The 21,685-nt window shown below is 43.2% G+C and overlaps 1 protein-coding gene across 47 annotated transcripts in view; it reads right to left on the bottom strand.

Moving 5' to 3' along the window:
- The window catches only part of TENM2 (teneurin transmembrane protein 2), a 1,282,302-nt gene that overhangs the window by 59,229 nt on the left and 1,201,388 nt on the right, over positions 1–21,685 (bottom strand). For all 47 annotated transcript variants that reach the window (XM_055387572.2, XM_004042960.5, XM_063706913.1 and 44 more), the window contains 6 exons: positions 14,709–14,919; positions 9,960–10,079; positions 6,111–6,372; positions 5,094–5,361; positions 1,381–1,524; positions 587–836 (listed from right to left, as the gene is read on the bottom strand). In XM_055387572.2, the coding sequence (XP_055243547.1) occupies positions 587–836; positions 1,381–1,524; positions 5,094–5,361; positions 6,111–6,372; positions 9,960–10,079; positions 14,709–14,919 (1,255 nt within the window). The remainder of the gene's footprint in view (positions 1–586; positions 837–1,380; positions 1,525–5,093; positions 5,362–6,110; positions 6,373–9,959; positions 10,080–14,708; positions 14,920–21,685) is intronic.

The raw sequence follows: 21,685 nt of genomic DNA, 5'->3' as shown, positions 1-21,685 counted from the left end.
GAGTTGAGGGTCTGAAATCAACTTTCCTGGCAATAGCATGTCTAAGAGCTTTTAGGGGTCAGTTTTTTCCCAGCACAGAGGGGTCTGGCTTTCAGACTTAGTAGCCAGCAATGGGCAGGAGGAATCTACCTAGGCTGGCCAGAAATTACACAGCAAAGCCTACGCAGTAAAGGAAGTGCTATCCTAGTGAATGTGCAAAGATCCAGAGACTTTATAGAGAGCTAGCCAGATAGAGGTGCTCAATACAACATTTTGAATTAGCAAATGAACACTAGTGGTTCTCAAACTTTGATGTGTGTCTACAGAGCTTCTTAAAAATAAAAGATGCCTTGGTTGTTCTCCAGTCTGGAAACTAAAAGCCTTGTCTGTAAGTCAGTTGTTGACTATTGTATCAAATCTGTGTATGGTTTTTCATAGATACACAAAGCATTCTTCCCTCCTCCTTATTTGACTCTGGGCCTAGGTTTTGGATCACAAGGACTATATCTTCTCTGGAGAATCCCAAATGCAGCCCCAGTTACCCGATCAAACTTAGGAGTTATGGGGGGCAAGAGAGCAAAAGAAGGTTGCCTGTGAGGCCATTTACCGTAACTCCAAGATGCTGGTCACATTTCGAGAGGGAAAGATGCGTCGGATGTAATTGAAGTCACCCACATAGAGGCTCCCATCGATTCCAACAGCCAGAGCCACTGGGGCCAGCAGCTTGTTGCCTTCAGCAAGGCCGTTGCAGCTGGGACAGGAAATGCTCCGGCGGCGACCATTGCCCATGATGCTGGTGATGATGGCAGGCTGCTGGGTCAGGAACTGGTTTTCCCCAGTGCCTTTGTGTAGGATTCCTGTGGGGGTTGGAGAATGGGAGGGGTTACTGAAGCCCTCTGGGGAAGACATGTGTATTGGCCAACTGGGAGGGAGGGGAAGAGAAAAATTAGGAATCTTCAGTGCTCGGGGAGCTCTCTAACTTCTTCACAATGTGGAGAGAGCTGCAGTGGGAGAGGTGGACCCCAAATGCTGTGGCACTGGGTAAAATGACACTTGGGAGGATAACCAAAGAAGCTTGTAATCCCAGCTTCCTGGTAGGCTGGGGCAGGAGGATCATTTGAGCCCGGGAAGTCGAGGTTGCAGTGAGCTATGATGGCACATACACTCTGGATGACAGAGCAAGACCCTGTCTCTATTAAAAAAATAATAAATATTTTAAATATTTAAATAAAAAAATAATAAAATAAAAGGAGAAGGTAGGAAAATCTATGCATATTTTGGGCACTTGATGAAAAAATGACCCAGGGAAGGGGAGGTGTGACCACTTAAATGCTGAGGCTAGAGACAAGGTTCCAGAGAAGTGGCAAGGCTGTATTTGGGAAAGAAGATGTGTTCACGTACCACTTTTAACATTGAGGATGTGGTGTTTGTCCAGAGACCAGCCACCGAGGTTGGAGGGGTCCAGCTCGAATCCCTGAAGGAGGGCTGTCCTTTTCTCCCAGAGAATTAGACTGGGACAGGTCTCATATTCAAACCCGACAGACACTGAAAGATAAAAGGGGTGGGGCAGAGTGAGAGAAAAGAGAGAGTTTACTTGATTACTCCAGAGCTCTGTAGCAAGAATGAGACGCACGTGTTCGCAGTAATACAGATTCTGTTCCAAAAACTCACTCAAAGAGGCAGGCTGATTGCTTTTCTCCTTGTGATTCTACAATATTAAATTCAGATTTTTGAGCTGAACTCAACCTTGAAACTTTACACAGTAGTACTCTGTGGGGATGGAAAGACCTTTCCAATGAACGACTGGCTTTCAAAAATGACCCTGGTGACATGGAGGGAGGAAAGGAATCATTTGAAAACCTGACACAATTCCCCTTTAGAGATGGACAGGAGACTGTTTCTCTCAGCCTGCTGTTCACGGCATGCATTTATTATATTTTGTGTTATTTATTTCCACTTACTAGGAGAAAGCCCTTTGGGATCGTACTGGCTCATTGACATGGAGATTCTCGGAGCAATAGCTTGTGTAAATTAAGACACTTGGTGTGTTCACTCAGGATTCCAGAAAGTGCCAGGAGAGGCAGGCACCAGCAGGAGTACAGCCTGCCAGTTACATGGGGATTCAATGGGGAACAGAATCCAAAAGCTGTTTTTAAAAATCCTGCATTTGCCACATGGACAAATGGGAGAGAGAGGTGGAAATGAAGGACATTAGTCCTAGCTTGGCTCCAAGCTCACACTTCCTTGGGGCTCCATTTTCCCCATGTGTAAAATGGGTTAAGTGAAGCCTCAATTTCTCAGACAGATGTGGTAAGGAGATATGAGATGAAGTGCTGAGATGCCATACATTTTTAATTGGAATGCTGCTCTAGAAATATGAGGCATTGTTACTATTGCTGTTCCTACTGCGTTAAACTCTTAACTATGTGTGTCACCTTTGGGGATTCTTTGCAGCTTTAAAAAATTCCTGAGATATAGAAGTGTCAATATGAATGGAGGATACATTTTTATCTTTAAAAAACTCTACATATTTCCTAGCTTGTCCTCTGAAAATGCCAAGAAACAAAGGCCAAATGACCAGCCCCAGCAGCAAAGAGAATTGCTAGTGCCTGGCTTGTGGCCTTGATATATTATTTCTCATTAAAAGGAATCAGGGCTTCTGGAAGAAATGGCTGGAGTAAGAAATGAACACAATGACACCAGCCTACTTTATCATACTAGATAGCAAGGAAGGAATCAAAATCTATTAGGGTCATGTCAAAAGGATTTGGGAATGAGCTTGAAAAGGTGCCCACTGACCAAAGATGGGGCCATTTGGCCATTAGTGAGAATAATAACTTCAATGGATTGAAACATACTGGATGCATTTCAGTCCATGAGTTCATAATGGTATTTAAGAAACATTAATTTGCCACCACTGGACAATGAATCAACTCATTATCTTGAAAACTAGTAAATAAAGGGAAATAATCAAGCATTATCTATTCTTTCCTATTTGAACTGTACTTTAAATAACAAAGTAGTTAAGGAGAAAGCATCTCTATATAGAAGTATTTCAGCTAACAGATGAAGAAGGAAGTATAGAATGAAACTATCATTTTGCAATCCCTAATGACCAGACAGACTAGGCAATGAGCATCAATGGCTACCGAAATCTGTAAAAAATACACAACTTGACTTTAGGTGCCTCTTGATGGAAGGACACAACCACACCTATCAAGTTGTTCTGCCAAAACAAAAAATCAAAAAATCAAACCTGAACCTGAGAAAGCTTCAAAACCCAACTATCAATGGTCAGGAGATATAGGGAACAGAGGAAGAGGCCAAATAGCCATAATTATGCAATTCGAGAACCAACCAATTAATCAACCAACCAACCAACCACGCTATATGGGAAACTGTACAACCCAATTTCTTCAACAAATAAATTATAAAGGTTAGATAGAGAGAGAAAGGAAAGATGAAAGAACTTTAAAAACAGTTTAAAAGAAATCAACCAATTGCAAAAGGTGGATCTTAATGGGATCTTGAGACAAAGTATTGATAGTTTATGGTATTTGTCAGGCAATTGAAATATTGAACAATGATGGGCTATGTGATGATATTAGGGAATTATTGTGTTTTTTTGTTGTGATGATATTGTTTTTATGTTTTTAGAGTGTTTTTAGAGATACATTCTTAAATATTACAGGTGAAATGATGTGATGTCTAGGGCTTGCTTCAGAAAAATACAGGAGAAAGGGGAGCAGACGGGGGTATGAAAAAACAGGCCTCATCATGAGTTGATAATGGCAGGAGCTGGAGTGTATGGAAGTGCATTACAATATTTAGTCTACTTTTTAATATTGGCTGTCATTTTGATATTAGCTAAAGACAGATATATGTATATGTATATATATGTGTATATACACGTATATATATCTGTATATATGTATGTGTGTATATATATATACACACACACACAAATATACATATATTTGATTAGCCAGTGTTGTATATTAAATGCACTAGTTACTCTGGGAACTTCTTACTACCTTGGTTAAGTTAACACCACTCACTGATGAAGCAGACCCCCAGGGCTGTATTCTGAGCAGGTGTAACCTGTTAGTGGCATGATCTTGGGCAACTTTCTTACCCTCTCCCTCCTGCCCCATATGCACAATGGGGTTATGAGAGTGCCTACTTGAGGGGTAATTGAGAGGTTACCCAAAAAAGGATTTAACACAATGGTCTCTACACAAAAGGAATGTCTGATACACATTGGCTACCAATTATAGTGAAAATTTCTGAGGTTGCTAGTTTCCTACTTTGGTAACTTATCTTTACAGTTTTTAAAATACACACGACTATTGGTGAAGAGAACACAGGATTCTGGATTTTAATTAATTCCTAGATAGCTTTCCACAAGTAGGAAGATACAAGGTAGATACAAGATTAATCTACAACTCACAACTCTGATAACGGTAGGACACTTCTGTTATGAAGATCTTTCATAAGGAGGGAATCGTGATTCCTTCAAAAGGCAAAGCCCTGGAACATAGCATGTGGCTTTCTGATCTCCTCAAACCCTGTTTTCTGATTATTCAGGGTCATTCTGTGCCATTTACAAGTGCTCCGTCTGGAAAATGAACTAGCCCCTGACCACCTCTCTCCCAACATCTTGAATATTTTCTTTTCCACTACACTCCAGCTACACTGGCCTTCTCTCTGTCTATCAAACACACCCTGCTCTTCTCTCTGCCTGAAATCCTCTTTTTCTGATTTTCCTGTGGTTCCTTCTTGTCATTACAGTCTCTGCTTAAATGCTGCCCTGCGGAGGAGCCTTCCCTAAATGCTCACCACAGTTGTCCCTCCTCCCCAATATGTAACATTTACTTTGATTTTCTTATTAGCACCTATCCTGCTTGATATTTCTTTGTTTCACTTGTATTTATTATCTCAATACCTCACCAAAATGTAAACCCCATGGAAGAGGAATCTTGTCTGTCTTCTTGACCATTGTGTCCTTATCTACTTAAATGGTGCTTGGCATATCCTCGGAACTCAATAAATATGGGTCGAATTAACACATGACTAAATCCATTGATCAATAAGTGGTTGAAACCAAAACATACCAACAGCATCTGAGAGTCCATACACCCTTTGGCCATACGCATCTGTCTTGTCCCAGATGAAGGTGTAGGCCAGGTTGGGAGAAGCCTGGAATGACTTCTGGAAGAGATGCCCCTCGACAGCCACCATCAGGTGAACCCTAATGAGGTTCAGGGGCACTGTGGACTGGGTCATGGTGATCTTCAGCAGTGACTTGTACCCTGCAGTTCTAGAGCTCAGATAGCGAAGTTTCACATTGGAACCAGGGAGCTCGATTTCTTCATGAAGAACCTGGAGAGGAAACACGTGGCAGACACACACCTAAAACACACCTGTGCAGGTAAACTGTAACCCCGATACTGTCTGTCTGCTATGTCCCTCACTGAGGCATCACATCTTATGTGGGTACAAGAACCACTTACCACCACTGAGAAAGAAAAACAACAACAACAAAAACTTTATCCTCCACCATAGAGTGATGGGGCTGAGGTTATGATTTTTGGATTAATAATTATTCTTGGTCACTGTTGTGGTTCTTTTTAAAAAGCCACACTGTTGGCAAAAGATGTAAATAAGAACAGCAGGCTGTATTGCTAGCTGCATGCAAGGAGGCCACGAGAGGCTGTAATTATACGAACCTACAACTTCCACTGACAATCCGTATAAAGCAACAGGGAGGCAATAATGTAATATGCCCTCTGTCGTAACACCGATGTAGATCATTAAAGCGCCTCTTACCATGTATCTCTGTGACTAACAGGAACAAAAAGCAATTTGCAGGTGGGTTGCACATATGTATGTTGTTTTTATTTTATTAAAAGCTCTGATGACTGCCAAAGTCTTGAACGACTATCTGCAGACATCCAGAACAGCCAAGAGGGATTCAAACTTTCATCTCTGGTGGCTATAAATTTTATTATGCTCCCACTTTTTTTACTCCCCTATAATATTAGTTTCTGGTCCACTCGGGGAGAGGCAGTGTCCAGTTGGTTTTGGTTAGGGAAGTCCTGAGAGTCCCGCCCTGGCACTGCCTTTCCTACCTGGGTCTCAGGCACGATGGGATTCTGCCCAGGGGCAGCACTAAAGAAGGTGGACAGTGGGGAGGAGATGATGATTGGATCAGGCCGGACAAAGCCACTGAGGTCACAGCTGGGGATGGAGTTCTCCTCGGTCTTCATCACCAGGGTGTCCATGGCATAAAAGCTGTTCCACGGCAGCCACACAGTGCGCTCCTGGCTCATGAACGGGGCTCGCTCAAAGTGTAGAGTCAAGGAAGCACCTCCATTGGCGATCAGGTCGAACCTGGAGAGGGAGTAAATGAGCTGATGAGGGGGTAGACTCACTTTTAGACAAGGCAGGATGCCTCTCCTCCTCCCCTGATGGCCATGGGATGGGCAGAGCACAGAGGAGAGCATGGGCTTTGGAGGCAGACAGGTGGGGATGGAACCCAAACTCTATCACTTACTAGCTAAGTGGCAATGGGCAAGTTACTAACCCTCTCTGAGACCAAGTTTCTTCATCTGTAAAATGGGAATAATTACACCAATACACATGGCATGGCTAAGAGTGAAACATCATGAGTGTAGAGCAGAGCTCAACAAACTATGACCTATGAGCTAAATCCGGTCCACCACCTGTTTTGGTAAATAAATTTTATTGGGCAGGGCATGGTGGCTTACGCCTGTAATCCCAGCACTTTGGGAGGCTGAGGTGGGTGCATCACTTGAGGTCAGTAGCTCAAGACCAGCCTGGCCAACATGGTGAAACCCTGTCTCTACTAAAAATACAAAAATTAGCCAGGCATGGTGGTGGGTGCCTGTAGTCTCAGCTACTCAGGAGGCCAAGGCAGGAGAATTGCTTGAACCTGGGAGGTGGAGGTTGCAGTGGGCCAAGATTTCGCCACTGTACTCCAGCCTGGGTGATAGAGTGAGACTCTGTCTCAAAAAAAAAAAAAAAAAAAAAAAAGGGTTCATTGGCATACAGTTACACCCATTTGTTTATGTATCTTTTAGGCTGCTTCCCTGCTATAATGGCAGAGCTGAGTTGTTGGTGAGAAGCCACATGGCCAGCAAAGCCTAAACTGTTTACTGTCTGGCCCTTTATAGAAAATGTTTGCTGGCCACTCGTGTAAAGCACTTAGCACAGTCCTAGGCTAATAGAATGTTCAATAAATAGTGTAATTATAACGATACTATGTTAGGACACAGGGAGGAGGTCATTACAGCATTCTTCTAATCAGCCTCTGCTCTGTGGCTGATTTCTTTGCCAATGGTTCTTAAGCTATATTTCTGTTCATTTCTTAAGAGCTGGATGGAGGTGTATTACCTGTAAAGTAGAATAAAGGTAGCTCTTTCCCAATTAACAGAAAACAAGGACGTTAACAGAGAGGTGTCCTAATTTTAAGCTTTATTTTACCTCCCCTCTAGAATTTCATCTTTTTTTTTTTTTTTTTTTTTTTGGGATGGAGTCTCGCTCTGGGGCCCAGGCTGGAGCGCAGTGGCACGATTTGGGCTTATTGCAACCTCCACCTCCTGGGTTCAAGCGATTCTCCTGCCTTAGCCTCCCAAGTAGCTGGAATTACAGGCGCCTGCCACGATGCCTGGCTAATTTTTTGTATTTTCAGTAGAGACGGGGTTTCACCCTGTTAACCAGGATGGTCTCGATCTCCTGACTTCGTGATCCACCAGCCTCTGCCTCCCAAGGTGCTGGGATTACAGATGTGAGCCACCGCGCCCGGCCTTAGAATTTCATCTCTTTGAGGGCAGTGGTGCTGTCTGTCTTGCTCCCTTCAGAATCCCCAGCAGCTAAGAGTACTTGGATCACAGTAAAAACTCGGTAAAAATATACTTGACTCGCTGGTTTCATCCAATCTTAGTAACACATTTGGTCTTTTTTAGTAAATGTGAATGAACAGGGAGCATAGGAATATTAAGACAAATATCAGAGCATGTACAGTACAATAGTTTACTTATTAATTACTTTATTTATGTGCTTATTTATTAGGCACGCACAATGCTGGGGATAGTTCTGCATAGAGTACAGAAAAGAGTCAAATGTCTTGAAGTAAAATTGTTCCTAGTTGGCACGGTAGAATCAACATGAATATTTGGGGCACATGCCACTATGCAACAGATTGTGGGATTCCTCAGAGCATTCTCCAGCACGTCCTGTGACTTCCACAGCTTTACAACCTGAGCAAGCTGAAGAGTAACTGATCCAGGAGGTTGGATAGATGATCTGGGAAGTGGACTTGGGGCATAATTACTCAGGAAGCAGTAGAGAGGGATGCCGAAGAAAGGGAAAATGGCACATCAGGGACTCAGAAATGTCTTCTTCTGTTGTCTCACGGGACTTCACAGCAATTGACTCAAGGATGTCAGTTCTTCAAGAACACTGGCCTGGGCGCGGTGGCTCACACCTGTAATCCCAGAACTTTGGGAGGCCAAGGTGGATGGATCACTTGAGGTTAGGAGTTCGAGACCAGCCTGACCAACATGGTGAAACCCCGTCTCTACTAAAAATACAAAAATTAGCTGGGCGTGGTGGCGGGTGCCTGTAATCCCAGCTACTTGGGAGGCTGAGGCAGGAGAATCACTTGAACTCAGGAGGCGGAGGTTGCAGTGAGCCGAGATTGCGCCATTGCACTCCAGCCTGGGCGAGAAGAGTGAGACTCCGTCTCAAAAAAAAAAAAAACAACAACAAACAAACAAACAAACAAAAAAACCCACCGGCTTCTAAGAATGAACAAGGGCCAGAGTAATTCTGCAAGGCACACATCTGCCATCCTGTGCTTTAAAATAATTAGATTTGGCTACAGAAATGTATGAGTGAGATATCAGAAATTTCACGAATATTGAAGATTTGATATGAATCCTTAGACTCCTTGTTTGGGTTTCAGAGGTGGGAGAGTGAAGTTAGGGCTCCTGGAGGCTGGTAATTGTTGAAACTGCCTATAAGGCTACCTTAGGGCATTAGAAAGAAAATAAGGCCAGACTCTTCGCCAGAGAAAGGTAAAAAATCCCTGTTCTTACTTCTGTGATACATCCAAGATTTTCCAGAGTGCATTTTACAGAAAGAGTGTTGGATCAGATCGGTAGCCACAGTTCCCTTTTCATTTAAAACAGAATGCCATAATTGTGTGTGTGTCTGTGTGTTTTTTAGCCCAGAGTAAGTCAGTGTTTTCTCCCTCCCATAGATTTCTTTTCTTTTTCTTTAAATTTCTACTCTATGCCCAAATAGATTAAGGAAATGACAGAGCTTTCATCTTGATGGAGGCTGAACGGGTACACGTTTCCAATCAGAAGATAATAGGGAAAGGTTGCCTCCTTCACACAGCAGGGTGACTGCTAAATGTATTTAATTAGACTTCTCTGATTACACGCCACCCCCTCCAAACAGTAGCGAAAACAACACAACTCCTAAAGCCACAGATGAAAGCAGAAGGGGATCACCACAGGACACTATGTCATGTGGATTCCTGTCACCCTGCACTGCCTTTGATTTAAAACAGGAGTTCGTTTCTAAGAGCTACCTTCCCTTCTTTTTCTAGAACCTGCCCCCACCCCAACACACACACACACACACACACACACACACACACACACACACACACACACACACACACACACACACATGCATTGACCTGACATTAAAAAAAACGAGGTGGCTGTGAGCTGTACTAGGTAAGCTGGCTTTCCTATTTATTTTCTGTTTTTGATGTCACATCAAAAAGCATGAAATGTCTTTGGGGGAATCCTCACTAGGGGACAGGCCTGGTGGACATTCCAGTCCACCAGGGGGAATCCTGTGGTTCCAAGCCAACAGCACCGTCTGTCCCTTTGCACACACGTGTGGTCCTGAGTAGGTCCGAGCCCCACAAAGCTACTCACGTGCCATCCTGGCGGGTGATGGTGTAGCCGTATTTTGGGTACTTGACAAAAGACACGTTCACACCGACCAGGGGAGTTCCATCTGTAGTTACTACTTGGCCTCGGATGAGAGAAACCAAGCTGAGAAAGAAAGAAACAGAGGTCTTTGAGCCACATGCAGGAGAACAGAGACAATTCCACACTGCCTCTGCTCCCTCATCCTCATCTGGTCCCTCAGGCAAGGAGAAGGCTTTCAACATTAACTTCTGGCTTTGCACAATCACGCTAGTGACATTTTGGGGTGAAATCCATGGGCAGCATCTCCCGTCACTGAGCTGGGCCAAGGGGTCTCCTGGGCACCCGCCTTCCACTCTTGGCCTTGCTCCATTTCTTGACATTGTTTGGCTTTTGTTTGGCCTGAGCTTCAGGCTGTCCCTCATCATTCCCAGGTGCTCCTTAGCCTGGCACCGAGAGTGCCATACTCGGGTGAGAGCTTCCACATCTGGCTACTTATTTCCATTTTTTGGCTTTGGAGGACGGCCATGTTACTCTTCTAGAGGCCAGAATGTCAGAGTGGGTAGAGGGGAGCACAGAGAGTTTTATGGCTGGGAAATACACATGCATTGTCTTTTGCTGCCCTCTAAGAGCAAAATTTCTCATAATCCATGAGGGTCTGAGGAAACGAGAACTTTGGAGATATATATAGCAAAACCCTTCAATATACACATTCAATAAAAATGTGTATATATCTGTATACACTTTTTTTCTGCTAGAAATATATTGGATTCTGGATTCTGTGTTACTACATATTTCTCTTATGTCGAATTCCTGCTATCTTGAAGGGTTTTGAAATCCTACCAATTTATTTCCAGTGTTACAGAACATCTCCCTCTTTCCAGACATAGTAACTAGAACTTTCCCACAAATCCCGGTTTCCAACCAGCTACCCTGGGAAAGTCCTATAAAGCCAGAGAGATGCTACAATATTGTGCTCAAAGTCCATGGAGGGAGAATGTGCATGCCTCCTCTCATCTGAATTCTCTTGACTTCACAGAGAAATGGGACAATGAGAAGCTCTATTTCTGCACCAAGCCCCCAGCAGACTGGGCAATTTGGCAAAAGAAGAGAGGTTCTCAGGCTCCCAGCGTCCTGGACACACTCCCAGTTTCTGAACTAGGTGATCAACTGACCCGTCCTTTGCCAGAATCTTGTCAAAGTCGGCTCGATTTTTGGAATGCACTTACTTTTGCATTCCTGGGTGTCCTGAAAACCGGAGGGATGCTGTCTCCACGCATCTCTCTTTTTATTAGCAATACCCCCAGCTGTTCAACTCCAACCCTTTGATGATCTCAGGAGTGTTTAGACTGTTCCACTGACAGCTCTAATTGTCTGCTACTGGCTGCCTAACAAATGAATGCCATTTTTAGCTGGTTTTAACCACAATGCTAGACTCTTTTAAAGTGGAAAACTAATTTATGAAAATAATCCTTTTGTTCAATTCCATTTTCTTATCTTAGCTCGGACTAAGATTTCTTTAAGACCTTACCAGACACTATTTTAAAATCAGTGATGTGTGTTGACGACCACAAGGTACACAGTGCTCGTGAAGAGAAAACAAAATTGAAAGTACATTCCACAATGGAGTCTCCCCACCCTTCCTTTTTTCTACAACTGCTATTTCTTTTAAATCATTCCTGTAGCAGAAGGCTTTGCAGCGTGCCACAGGAATAACAGGAGTAGTGCTGCCTGTGATTTCTATCCTCTATTTTTCAAATTCTTCCTTGCTGCTGGCTTCCTATCGTTTCCAGGCAGTCAATTTGCAGAAAAGATTCAGCTAAGACATACTATCAGTTCATTTCTATTTATGATTATTGATGTGTAACAATTATCGCATTATCTAGATAGTGAGATCTGCTCTATAAATTATAGTGGTGGAGTCAAGGCATTTTAGTTATTTTTGTATGCCATTATCTAGGGGAACACCCTTTTAGAAGTCTTGAATTTTCAAGTTCTTTTTTACTCCTAGCTTTGTCCTTCATTATTTGTAAGATGATAATGTACTGGAATTCACACGCTTACTGAACTTCAACCTATGTCTTGGAGTTACATTTCATATTTCTGAATTATGTATCCATGCAGACAGCCGGAGAGCCTGGGCTCATTTGGGAAGTGCCATTTATTGTTTACATTTAAAGCTTCTGAGACGCTTTCTCTAAAGCAACTTTCTTTCAGGTCTCCTGGGCTGGCATAGTCTACCAAATATTCTGGGGTTCCTGACTGTTCACCTGTATTTTGGCTCTAGCTCAAGGTGCCTTCTGGAAGTGGTAACCATTGATGAGGAGAATAAGATAAAATTAGAAGGGCCAGGTAAAGAAAGCATGAAAGTGAGAATATCAGGAAATGACTGGATTTAGGGTAGAAATAATGATAGGTTAATGAGGAAGCAGATTGAAACAGGCCTTCAGAGGATGCATTTTCAGTATAAGCAAACTACAAACCCCACTGAAATGCTTATGGCCCAGTGCAAGCTCTGCCCAGTCACGGGTCTCTAGCAAGATGAATTATGTTCATAATTAAAAGGAAGCATACTTACAGAATCTGTTCTAGAGCTAGGATTTAACAAGCAGAGTAAATGCTTTTTATTTATCAGAGATCTGTGGTTTCTTTTATTTTCCTGAGAGGTTCTTCTACTAAAAGAAACAGTAATAATACTGTGTATAGTATATGTTAAAGTCAAATAAAATAGAAAGATTAATCTCTAAATTTAAAATGTTTTATTTGGGAAGCAAGAATTGCAATTCAGGGCATATGCATGGGGGTAGTCTTCAGGATGTCTGAAGAACAAAGAGAAGTTTGGAGGTTTTATAAGGAGAAATGTTACTTATTCTTTTGAGAGAAAGTTCACTGGGACTGGTAAAGTTTTGGCGATCTGGTGAGTTCTGACTGGTGAATGATGGTGGTGGGTAAAACTAGTCTTAGAGTCATAGTAGGTTGTTTCAGTCACTATTAGATCAACTGGTTTCAGGTTACAACAGGCAGTTTCAGTAGCCAGGCCTGGGGAGAATTACATTTCTAGGGCAATGTTATGTGCCCAGAGTGCTTTTTCTTCCTGGCTTCTTGACTCTGCTTTAGTTGGGTATGACAAGAATGACCCAATTTGTCTGATCAACTTTTACGTATTTAAATAGTGTTATCCCAATTTTATTAATCAAGAAAATGAGGTTTACGAGCCCAACATGATATCACTAGGAGGTGTCAGGGCTGAAATAGAAGAGGGCTGAGATTATTTTTAATTTTCTATTATTTCTTTTTCTATTTTATTTTTAGTAAAATGACAACAGAGAGAAGCAAAAGTTGTTGGCCTAAGGTGACCCTGTTAAGACACTCATATTCAAAAGAGCTGCAGGAATTGGGGCTCTCCAACTTTCCAGAGAGCTCTAAGAGGCTGTAGAATCAGCTGTGCTGACACCCATTCCTTCCCCATCCCACTCTCACTGGGCTGTCTCGGTTGGGGACCGATGAAAGGCTCATGAGAGGGGCTCCGAGAGAATCACTTATAAAGTTAGGGGCTTCTGTAAGAAGGGAAGTCTAGTATTTCTTCCCTGCTTGGAAGCCGAGGGAAGTAGCATACATCCAGAGTTGCTCCTGGGCCTACCTGAATGAGGCTAAAGAGAAATAAGACAAAGATGGCACAATGGGGGTCATCAGGGCTGCAAAGGGGCCAGGACCATCCTACCCAAGTTCCTAGTACCTAGAAGTTTTGTGAAAAAGGACCTGACCAGCAGTTTTTATTTCTTGATGTGAAGGACCACAGAGATGGGGCGGGGCATCCCCAATTTGACCACGCTCCTCCTTCTTGCATCAGCATACACCATCGACATCTGGACTTGGACCAACTGAGAGGAAGATCAAGCATGGCCAAGCCATAAGAAGACCCCCAGCCTCTCCTACCCCTCCTCTCTACCCTCAGAATCATACGTAGTGCATAGAAAAGAGGAGGGGATGGGGTGGTGGGGAAGTGTCTCCAAGACAAACCTTCCCCTTGCTCTCTTCTCCAGGAGCACAGTTCTAACTTGTCCTGGGGTGAAGTTGAAGACAAAATGAATCTAGAACTTGACCCTAGAATATTCATAAGCCTCAAATTAGCAACTAAGAGCAATAATAAACTGGAGAGAATGAGGGGTGAAATGCAGTGGCACAATGGCTTGCACGCAACAGGTAATCAGGAGAGGCAATAGATGGGATTGTTGTGTGGATTAGAGATAATCTACACAAAGTCTCTGGCTTATCCTAGGTGCTCAATAAATCCTTGCAACCAACATCTTCTTGACTCTAAGATGCCACCGAATGATAGGTTATGTTATCAAGTTAATAACAGCTTTCAAAAATACTCTATTGAATGAACTATTTCAGCAATGCTCGAACAAAAGCCACTATCAGAGGCATTTTCAAGGGAGATTTAATATAATGACAATAACATCATAAAATAACAGATTTTAAAAATGATCTAAAAACCAGGAAATCAACAGGTGTCTCCAGCAGGTTCTGGGTCAAAGATGTTGACATCCTGCAAAGACACTAGGGCTCTGTTCTGGAGCCCAACACAAAGTGAGGAAAGGGCACTTCTCTGAGTCCCCCTTGGAGGGAGCTGCCTCTAGGGGGGCAGATTCCAGGCCAACTGGGTCCCCGGGAAAGCTGGAGCACTGCCTCTGGCTCCAACAGGAAGAAAATCAGAGACTTCAGGAGTTTGCAGGGACAGAGGGTGCCTACCTGCTGTTGAAAGGGTTCTCTCCAGGAATGATGTGGGTGCTATCCTTGCCTGCCAAGAGCTTGATACGGTCATAGAAGGACTTCACTGTGGGCCAATCCGTCTGGCCCTGCTGAATGATGTCCAGTGGGTCCCGGGACCCCCGGCAGAGCAGGCTGTTCTGACAGGCTGACTGCAGGCAGCAGTCAGGGTCCAAGCAATCCACCAGGCCATCTGGAAGGGCAGAGGCAGAGCCAGAGTCAGCGGATTTCATGGCATAAAGCTGTTTGGAGACACTAACACCTTTGTTACCAGCACAGGCACGAGCAGCATCAAACGTACCCAAGGGCCTGAGGTGGCAGGTTTCACACAGCAAGCCTCATCCAATTCCAATCCATACACATAGAAAATAAAAGACTGAAAGGAAATAATTTAAAATGTTGACAAATGGTTATCCTCATATAGCAGATTAGTGTGTTTCTCTTCTTTATTGCGCTTTTCTGGAATTTCTACCTTTTTCTACTATGAACACGTATTATTTGAGTGGGAAAATAAAAACAAAAACTTCGCTTTTAAATAACACAACACAGCAAATTACCCACAGTCAGTTCCCAGGGGTCTGTGCTAATGGGTGCACAAGTAATCAAAATGCATGGAATTTCTGGCTGGGCATGGTGGCTCACACCTGTAATCCTAGCACTTTGGGAGGCTGAAGCAGAAGGATCACTTGAGCCCAGGAGTTCGAGACCAACCTGGGCAACATAGTGAGACCCTGTCTCTATTAGAAATACAATTGTTTTTATCAAATTAAAAAAACTAAAATGCATGGAATTCCTTAAATCTCACTTTAACGGAGAAAATTGTTCTATCCCACTCTCTCTAAGCCAGGAAGGGAACTGCTGACCAATTGGAAACCCGGGTGCTGAGAGTTTTACATTTTCTAGGAAATGTGGAGAAATGGCTTTGGCTTGGGAATCTGGAAATTAAGCCTGCAGTTTCCGCAGTAGTTTCTGGTTCTGTCTTCCTGCATGCCCTCAGGACTCGGAACATTATTATGCACTTGCCTAGAGTCCTGCGCCTCTATCCCTTTACCTGGGCTGATTCCTATTTTCTCAACTACCATTCAACAAATATTTGAGTGGTGTCCATGTGCTGGAAACAAGAGAGAGAGCAAAGAACCATGGAGACTGTCTTTAAGGAGCTAATGGTAGAGTGGGGGAAACTGACAGGACTGACTCATCCTTTAAGATCAAGTTTAGGTTGGCCTGTTCTTCCAGGAAGCCTTCCGGATGATGCCCCTGGCCAGGTTATTGCTACAAACTGAATGTCTGTGATCCTTCAAAGTTCAATGTTGAAAACTTAACTCCCAATGTGATGGTATTAGGAATGGGGCTTTTGGGAGGTAATTAAGTCATGAGGGTGGAACTCTTATAAATGGATGAGTGTCCTTATAAATGAGACCCCAGAGAGCACTTCAGTACTCTTTCTGCCATGTGTGGACACAGCAAGAAAACTGCAGTCTATCAATCAAGAATCAGGGCCTCACCAGACACTGAATCTGCTGGTGCCTTGATCTTGGACTTCCCAGCCTCCAGGACTGCAAGAAATAAATGTTTGTTGTTTAAGCCCCCTAGTCTATGGTATTTTTGTTGTAGCAGCCCAAACTGACCAAGACAGTTAGGAATCCCTGTTCTGTACATCCCTGAATCAGAGGTTCTCAAAGAAGCATTCTGCATCAGAATCCTGCAGGAAGAATAAACGGCCCACCCCCACATCTCCCCAGGGAGAGCCTCCAGGAGCAGGCCCTGGAATCTGCATTTTAAACATGATTCTCAGGTGATTCTAACACACAATACGATTTAAAAACCATTGTTAATGCCAACTTTCTTACAGTAGAATTAATGACCTCTTAATGCTCGCCTCCCTATCTGGAAAATGAGCTCTTTGAAGAGAAAAATGATGTCTTATTAATTTTATATTCATTCCTCTCTTAGTACCAAGCACAGAATCGGGCACTCAACAGATGTTTGTTGAATGAATAAAATGACTGTTTCCCGTTCCTCACCTGTCTGTGAGGGCTGAAGATGGGAATGTTTAGGGCAGTGCTTGCTCCTTGGAATTTCTGATAAGAACGAATTCGTTAGTCAATCCTTATTCACTCGGCTGGGAGCTGATTGAATACACAGTGGAGAAGCTTGCAGAATAACTTGCTTGCACCTCCTGGATTTGATAGCAAGGCATTTTTTTGGACCATAATTAGAATCATGGAAACACGCACTCAAACCCTGGGCTGTGCCTTGACAAACACTTGTACTGGAACGCTGAATCAGAGGCCTGGCTGGGTGCTTTAAATTTACTACAATGTAATTTTTTGGCATTACCCTTTTCGTTTGGTTCCGCTAATGAAAATGAAATATGTAATTTCACCAAAGTTCCACTGTAATTTAGCAATTAATGTGCAATTATTTTAATGCATTACTTTCTTTTTAGCAAACAAACAAATTAGGAGGTTGCATGTTTTGCCTGGCTTTAAATTACTAAAACTAGCCTCTCATTTTCCACATGGGCAAATGTTGCTCATGTGCCTCGTAACACATTTAGATTTACACAATTTCCTAGAAATGCAGACACAGGAGGGTGAGCAGGCATGCACACTTTAGATTGAGAGACTTTCAAAATCAAGGCTCTGAACATCTCGGGCTGATATGCTGGCTGAATCGGATACTCCCCATTTCCCCGGAGCCTGGCAAACCTCAGACCCTAGAAACAGCACTGGAGATTGTATCTTAGTAGCAGGATGATATCCAGGCATTGTTTCAGATCCACATTCAGGCTGTCCAATCTGGAGGGCCATTGGCAGAATAAGAAAAAGAAGAAAAAAAGTGCATAGAATTCTGCCTTGAACATCACTGTCCATGGGCTGCCTTCAAAAGACAGAAGGGCTCTACCACGGAATGCCTGTTTCAGATTTAAAAAATAACCTGCTGAGATATGCTGGCAGGGCTTCCTTCAGCAGCCACAAGAAGCTTCTCAGGTGAGAAGAAACCCACTGCTGTTAGCACTATAGATTTCTTTAAGGTCACTGGCCTCTTCCGATTAGGGGTATCATCCATCTCTGGTGGCCTTTCCCTCCTGAAGCTGGGGAAATATTTCCTCCCCCTCCAACCCATTTACCACCCGCTCCATATAACCGCCTTGAAGACCTCTTTGGGCTTGAAGAATAACTTAAGACAGTTTTCCTATTGAGTGCTGAACATTTGCCTCCCCCTCCCCCTCCAGCCTGTCACTCTTTCCGGGCATGTGACTGCTTCAGAATTGTGAACTTCAAATTTCCCCACTGTTTTGTTGATCCTGGGCTTTTGATTCAAGGGCCTGTCTGGCAGGAGATGGCCTAAACACATCAGCAATAGCAGATGACAAATGCCAAAACAGAAAGAAAATAGGATACAAATGATTTCCTCCTACATATTTACATTTACCTGCTCCAGAGATTGTGCATTTGGGGTTCTACCCGTTATTAAGTAGGAGCCTACGTTATGCCTATAATGACCTCATCATGCTGCGTGATTATGGGCTGCAGCCGCCAAACACTTTCAGACGACACTATGAACTTTAAATTGGCACTCCAATCTCCCAGTGGCCTGTCAGTCATGAGAATCGCGTCTTTATGCCAGCAAGCCCCTTGGATGGAGTCTGACATTGCAATCTTCAGTAAATTACCCTGTCACTGACAATCTTGCAGTTATCTCGCAAACAATCAAGCAGGCAATCAAACTGTTCTGAATTACCAGTTCAGGACCTGAGAGGTGGCCGATGTCTCCATTCAACAGCAGAGGGAAAGCGGCCTGGCCCTCCTATGACAATGGACGATTTCTTTCTTTATTTATCTACCTACTTATTTGTTAGTCTGGTTGGCTTTTTCCTGGGGAAGGGGGTGAGGATGGTGGGAGAGGTTTGCGGAGTCCTCAAAAAGGGCCCAATACTGACTCAGCGGTTATGGGAAAGCGACTTAGGCCTTCCGAATCAGCCCACACTGCGGTGGCTCATGTCTGCTTAATCTTACTTCACTCAGTGAAACGGGGCCAAAAAGAATTATCTAGGTGTTTTCTGTCAGAACGGACGCTAAATCACAGCTCTGGTTCTAGTCTACTCATACACGTCATAAGCTAATTGTGATGACAATTTCAGAGAAATGTGATCATGGAGAAACTTTCTGGGAATGATACCAAGGCATTCTATTTATTGCTTTTGATAAAGCAAATCAGAGAGATTCTTCCATAACAGTTCTGGCAACGTGAAACAGGTTCATTAATGCTGAATTGAAACCTTTGGATTAGAAGTCCCAAGGTAAAAAGCCAAAAATTCTACACAGCATCAGAGGTGACAGCCTGGCCTCTGGAATCAGATGGATTTGGGTTTGAAGCTCATCTCTGCTAGTTCCCTGGCTGTGTGAGCTTGGAAAGGTAATCAGCCTTGCTGGGTTGTAGTTTCCTTGCATTAAAAACTGAGTTATAACTGCACATATGCCATAGGGTTATGTGATGGAGAATAAATTTATATATATTCAAATTCAAATATATTCAAAATTTATATATATATAAATGTCAGTCTGGTATACAGTACATGTCCAATGAACTATAACAATAACCAGAAACTCCCTGAAGTCTTCCACTTTTTCATTTAAAAAAAAAGATGCAAAAGTAAATGAAATTAATATTCCCTTATATTTAGAGTCATCTACTGGTGTAGGCTATGGGCTGGTTGAATCTTGGCAAAAATACTTTATTTCCAAATAGTGATAGGTTAATAATAATAATTAATAGGAATAACAAATGCTATAGATTGAGCAGAATTTACATTTTTTTTTAATTTAAAGATTCATGGAAATCTTGCAAAGCAGAATAATGTAACTCTTAAATGTCAGATTATAGAACAGGGTATCTGGGTTTGAATCTCAGATTGGCTATTACCTAGCTGTTGACCATGGGCAATTAACTGCTCTGTGCTTCAGTTTCCCTCATGTATAAAATGGAGATGATGATGATGATGATGATGATGATGATGATAGATAGTGCTGCTGGGAGGGTTAAAGCAGTTATTGTCTGTATAGTACTCAGAGCAGTGTCGTATAATGAATGCTCAGTACATTGTCTTAGCACCATTATCACCATGCCACCCACTCTATACCCACCTATAGAGGATGCAACTGAGGCTTGGAGAAGGTGAATATCCAAGTGGCTAAGAAGCAGCTATGAATAAAAAGTAGAGAAAGGCAACCGATGAGATTATCACCCTTTGTCTTCATTATTAGGAGGGGTGGTGCTTCCTTCCCCAAGGAAGTCTGAAGACAAGGCAGTGGACACCCATCAACAGGGGTAAGTGTGGGCAGCTGTGAGATTTAATCACTTCTGAAGGCCTGTCTACTCCTACAGCTGGGAAAGAATGTGGCTGGTTGAAATGAGCATCTGAAGAGGAATCAGCAGGAGAAACCAGATGTCTGGGAATTTATTCCTGGCATTGTAGGCTGCAGAGGACCACACTATTTACCTGTGAGACACAATCCCCTTTCAGCTGTTTACCATTGGCACAAGGTGGCACTTACTTTTGTGCTAGCTATAGGTTTTTGTCAGCCATTTCAATCCCCTGTCTAGTGTACTCTGCTAGATTTTAAAAGGAGCTCCTAACTAGTGAAGAGATTTAAGCTCAAAGCCTCCATTAAACGCTTACTAGTAAAGCTACACTCAGGAGGAAGGAGGCCCTGTGTCGATGGAGAGGCTGTAAAGCAGCCACAATAAGCATCTGGATCCTTTGGAGTTGGCTGAACCATGCACACCTTTCTGCCTGGAGGAGGCTGTGTGAGTTCTTGCATCATCATTCTCATAGGAAATGGCTCAGGGAATGAGAAGATGTTGATTTCACTTATTTTCTTCTTTGATCTTCTGGGCAGCTTATAGAGAATTTGAATGGAAGCATTTTGTTCAACTTTTCTCCCTGTAGCTTGGTTTGCAAGTGAGTCTCTCTCCAACCTGCATGAACTCCATGGCTTTCCTAGGTATTAAAGGCTCCAGAAGAACACCTACATTTACTTTTCTAAGTTTCATTTTGTGACAGAGTGGTAGAGATGGCCTCTAACAAATCACTGCAGGTGCTGTGGATGACTCTTCTAGTGTCTGCACGCAGCTGCTGGTTGGGGACTGGTCAGAAGCTCAGATTTAAAAATAAGCTGCACTCTTTGCAGTCATGGTTTCACAGAGGAACCACCAAGCACCAAATCTACCTTTCCTACTCATTGGGCCAGGAGGCCATAGAGTGGATTGGTTAAAAACATGAGCTTTGAAGAGTACTCTCTGACCCATCGATAGGATGTTCAAGAACACGCAAAGTTGATCAGTGATGATAGAAAGTTAGAAGTTGTAGTTACCTTGATGAGGAGGTATTAGTTGGGAGGGCACAGGGAAACTTTCTGGGCACTGGGCATGCTCTTGATCTTCACCTTAGTCACCTGGTTCCCCAGGTGAATTGACAAAGTGAGGGCAGTGATGATTATACCCACAGGAGTGCTGGGAGGATCAACAGAGGTAATCCACGAAAGGTCGTTACAACAGTTGTGAGCACCTTGTCACCTACTAAGTGCTTCTGAGTCATTTCTATGTTTTTTTTTTCTTTTTCTTTTTGAGTCTTCTTGGCATCATATAGGTTTTTTTTTTACCTATACAGAGCTAGGTGCTTGCCAAGCTGTCACTTCCCCAAGGAAAGTCTGGGTAGTCAGGTGGTGAACCCCGTGACTCAGGGTCGTTTTTGAGATCAGCTAATAATGATGAAGAGGTGAAAAATTAATGCAGCAATAAAAAGGAGTGAAGAAGCAATAAGTTGGGGCAAGAAAGATGAAATCTGGTTGTTCGTGATGGAAATGAAGAAGGTGCAGGGGTCCTGGAGGGCACTTAATGCTGGTCAGCAAAGGCCAAAGGCTCCTGCTGAATTTGAGTTAGAGATGGAAAGA

This window comes from Gorilla gorilla, chromosome 4 (assembly GCF_029281585.2).
Source record: "Gorilla gorilla gorilla isolate KB3781 chromosome 4, NHGRI_mGorGor1-v2.1_pri, whole genome shotgun sequence".
NCBI lineage: Eukaryota > Metazoa > Chordata > Mammalia > Primates > Hominidae > Gorilla > Gorilla gorilla.
The sequence above is the reverse complement of the archived record's forward strand: the minus strand, read 5'-3'. Positions and strand labels throughout refer to the sequence as shown.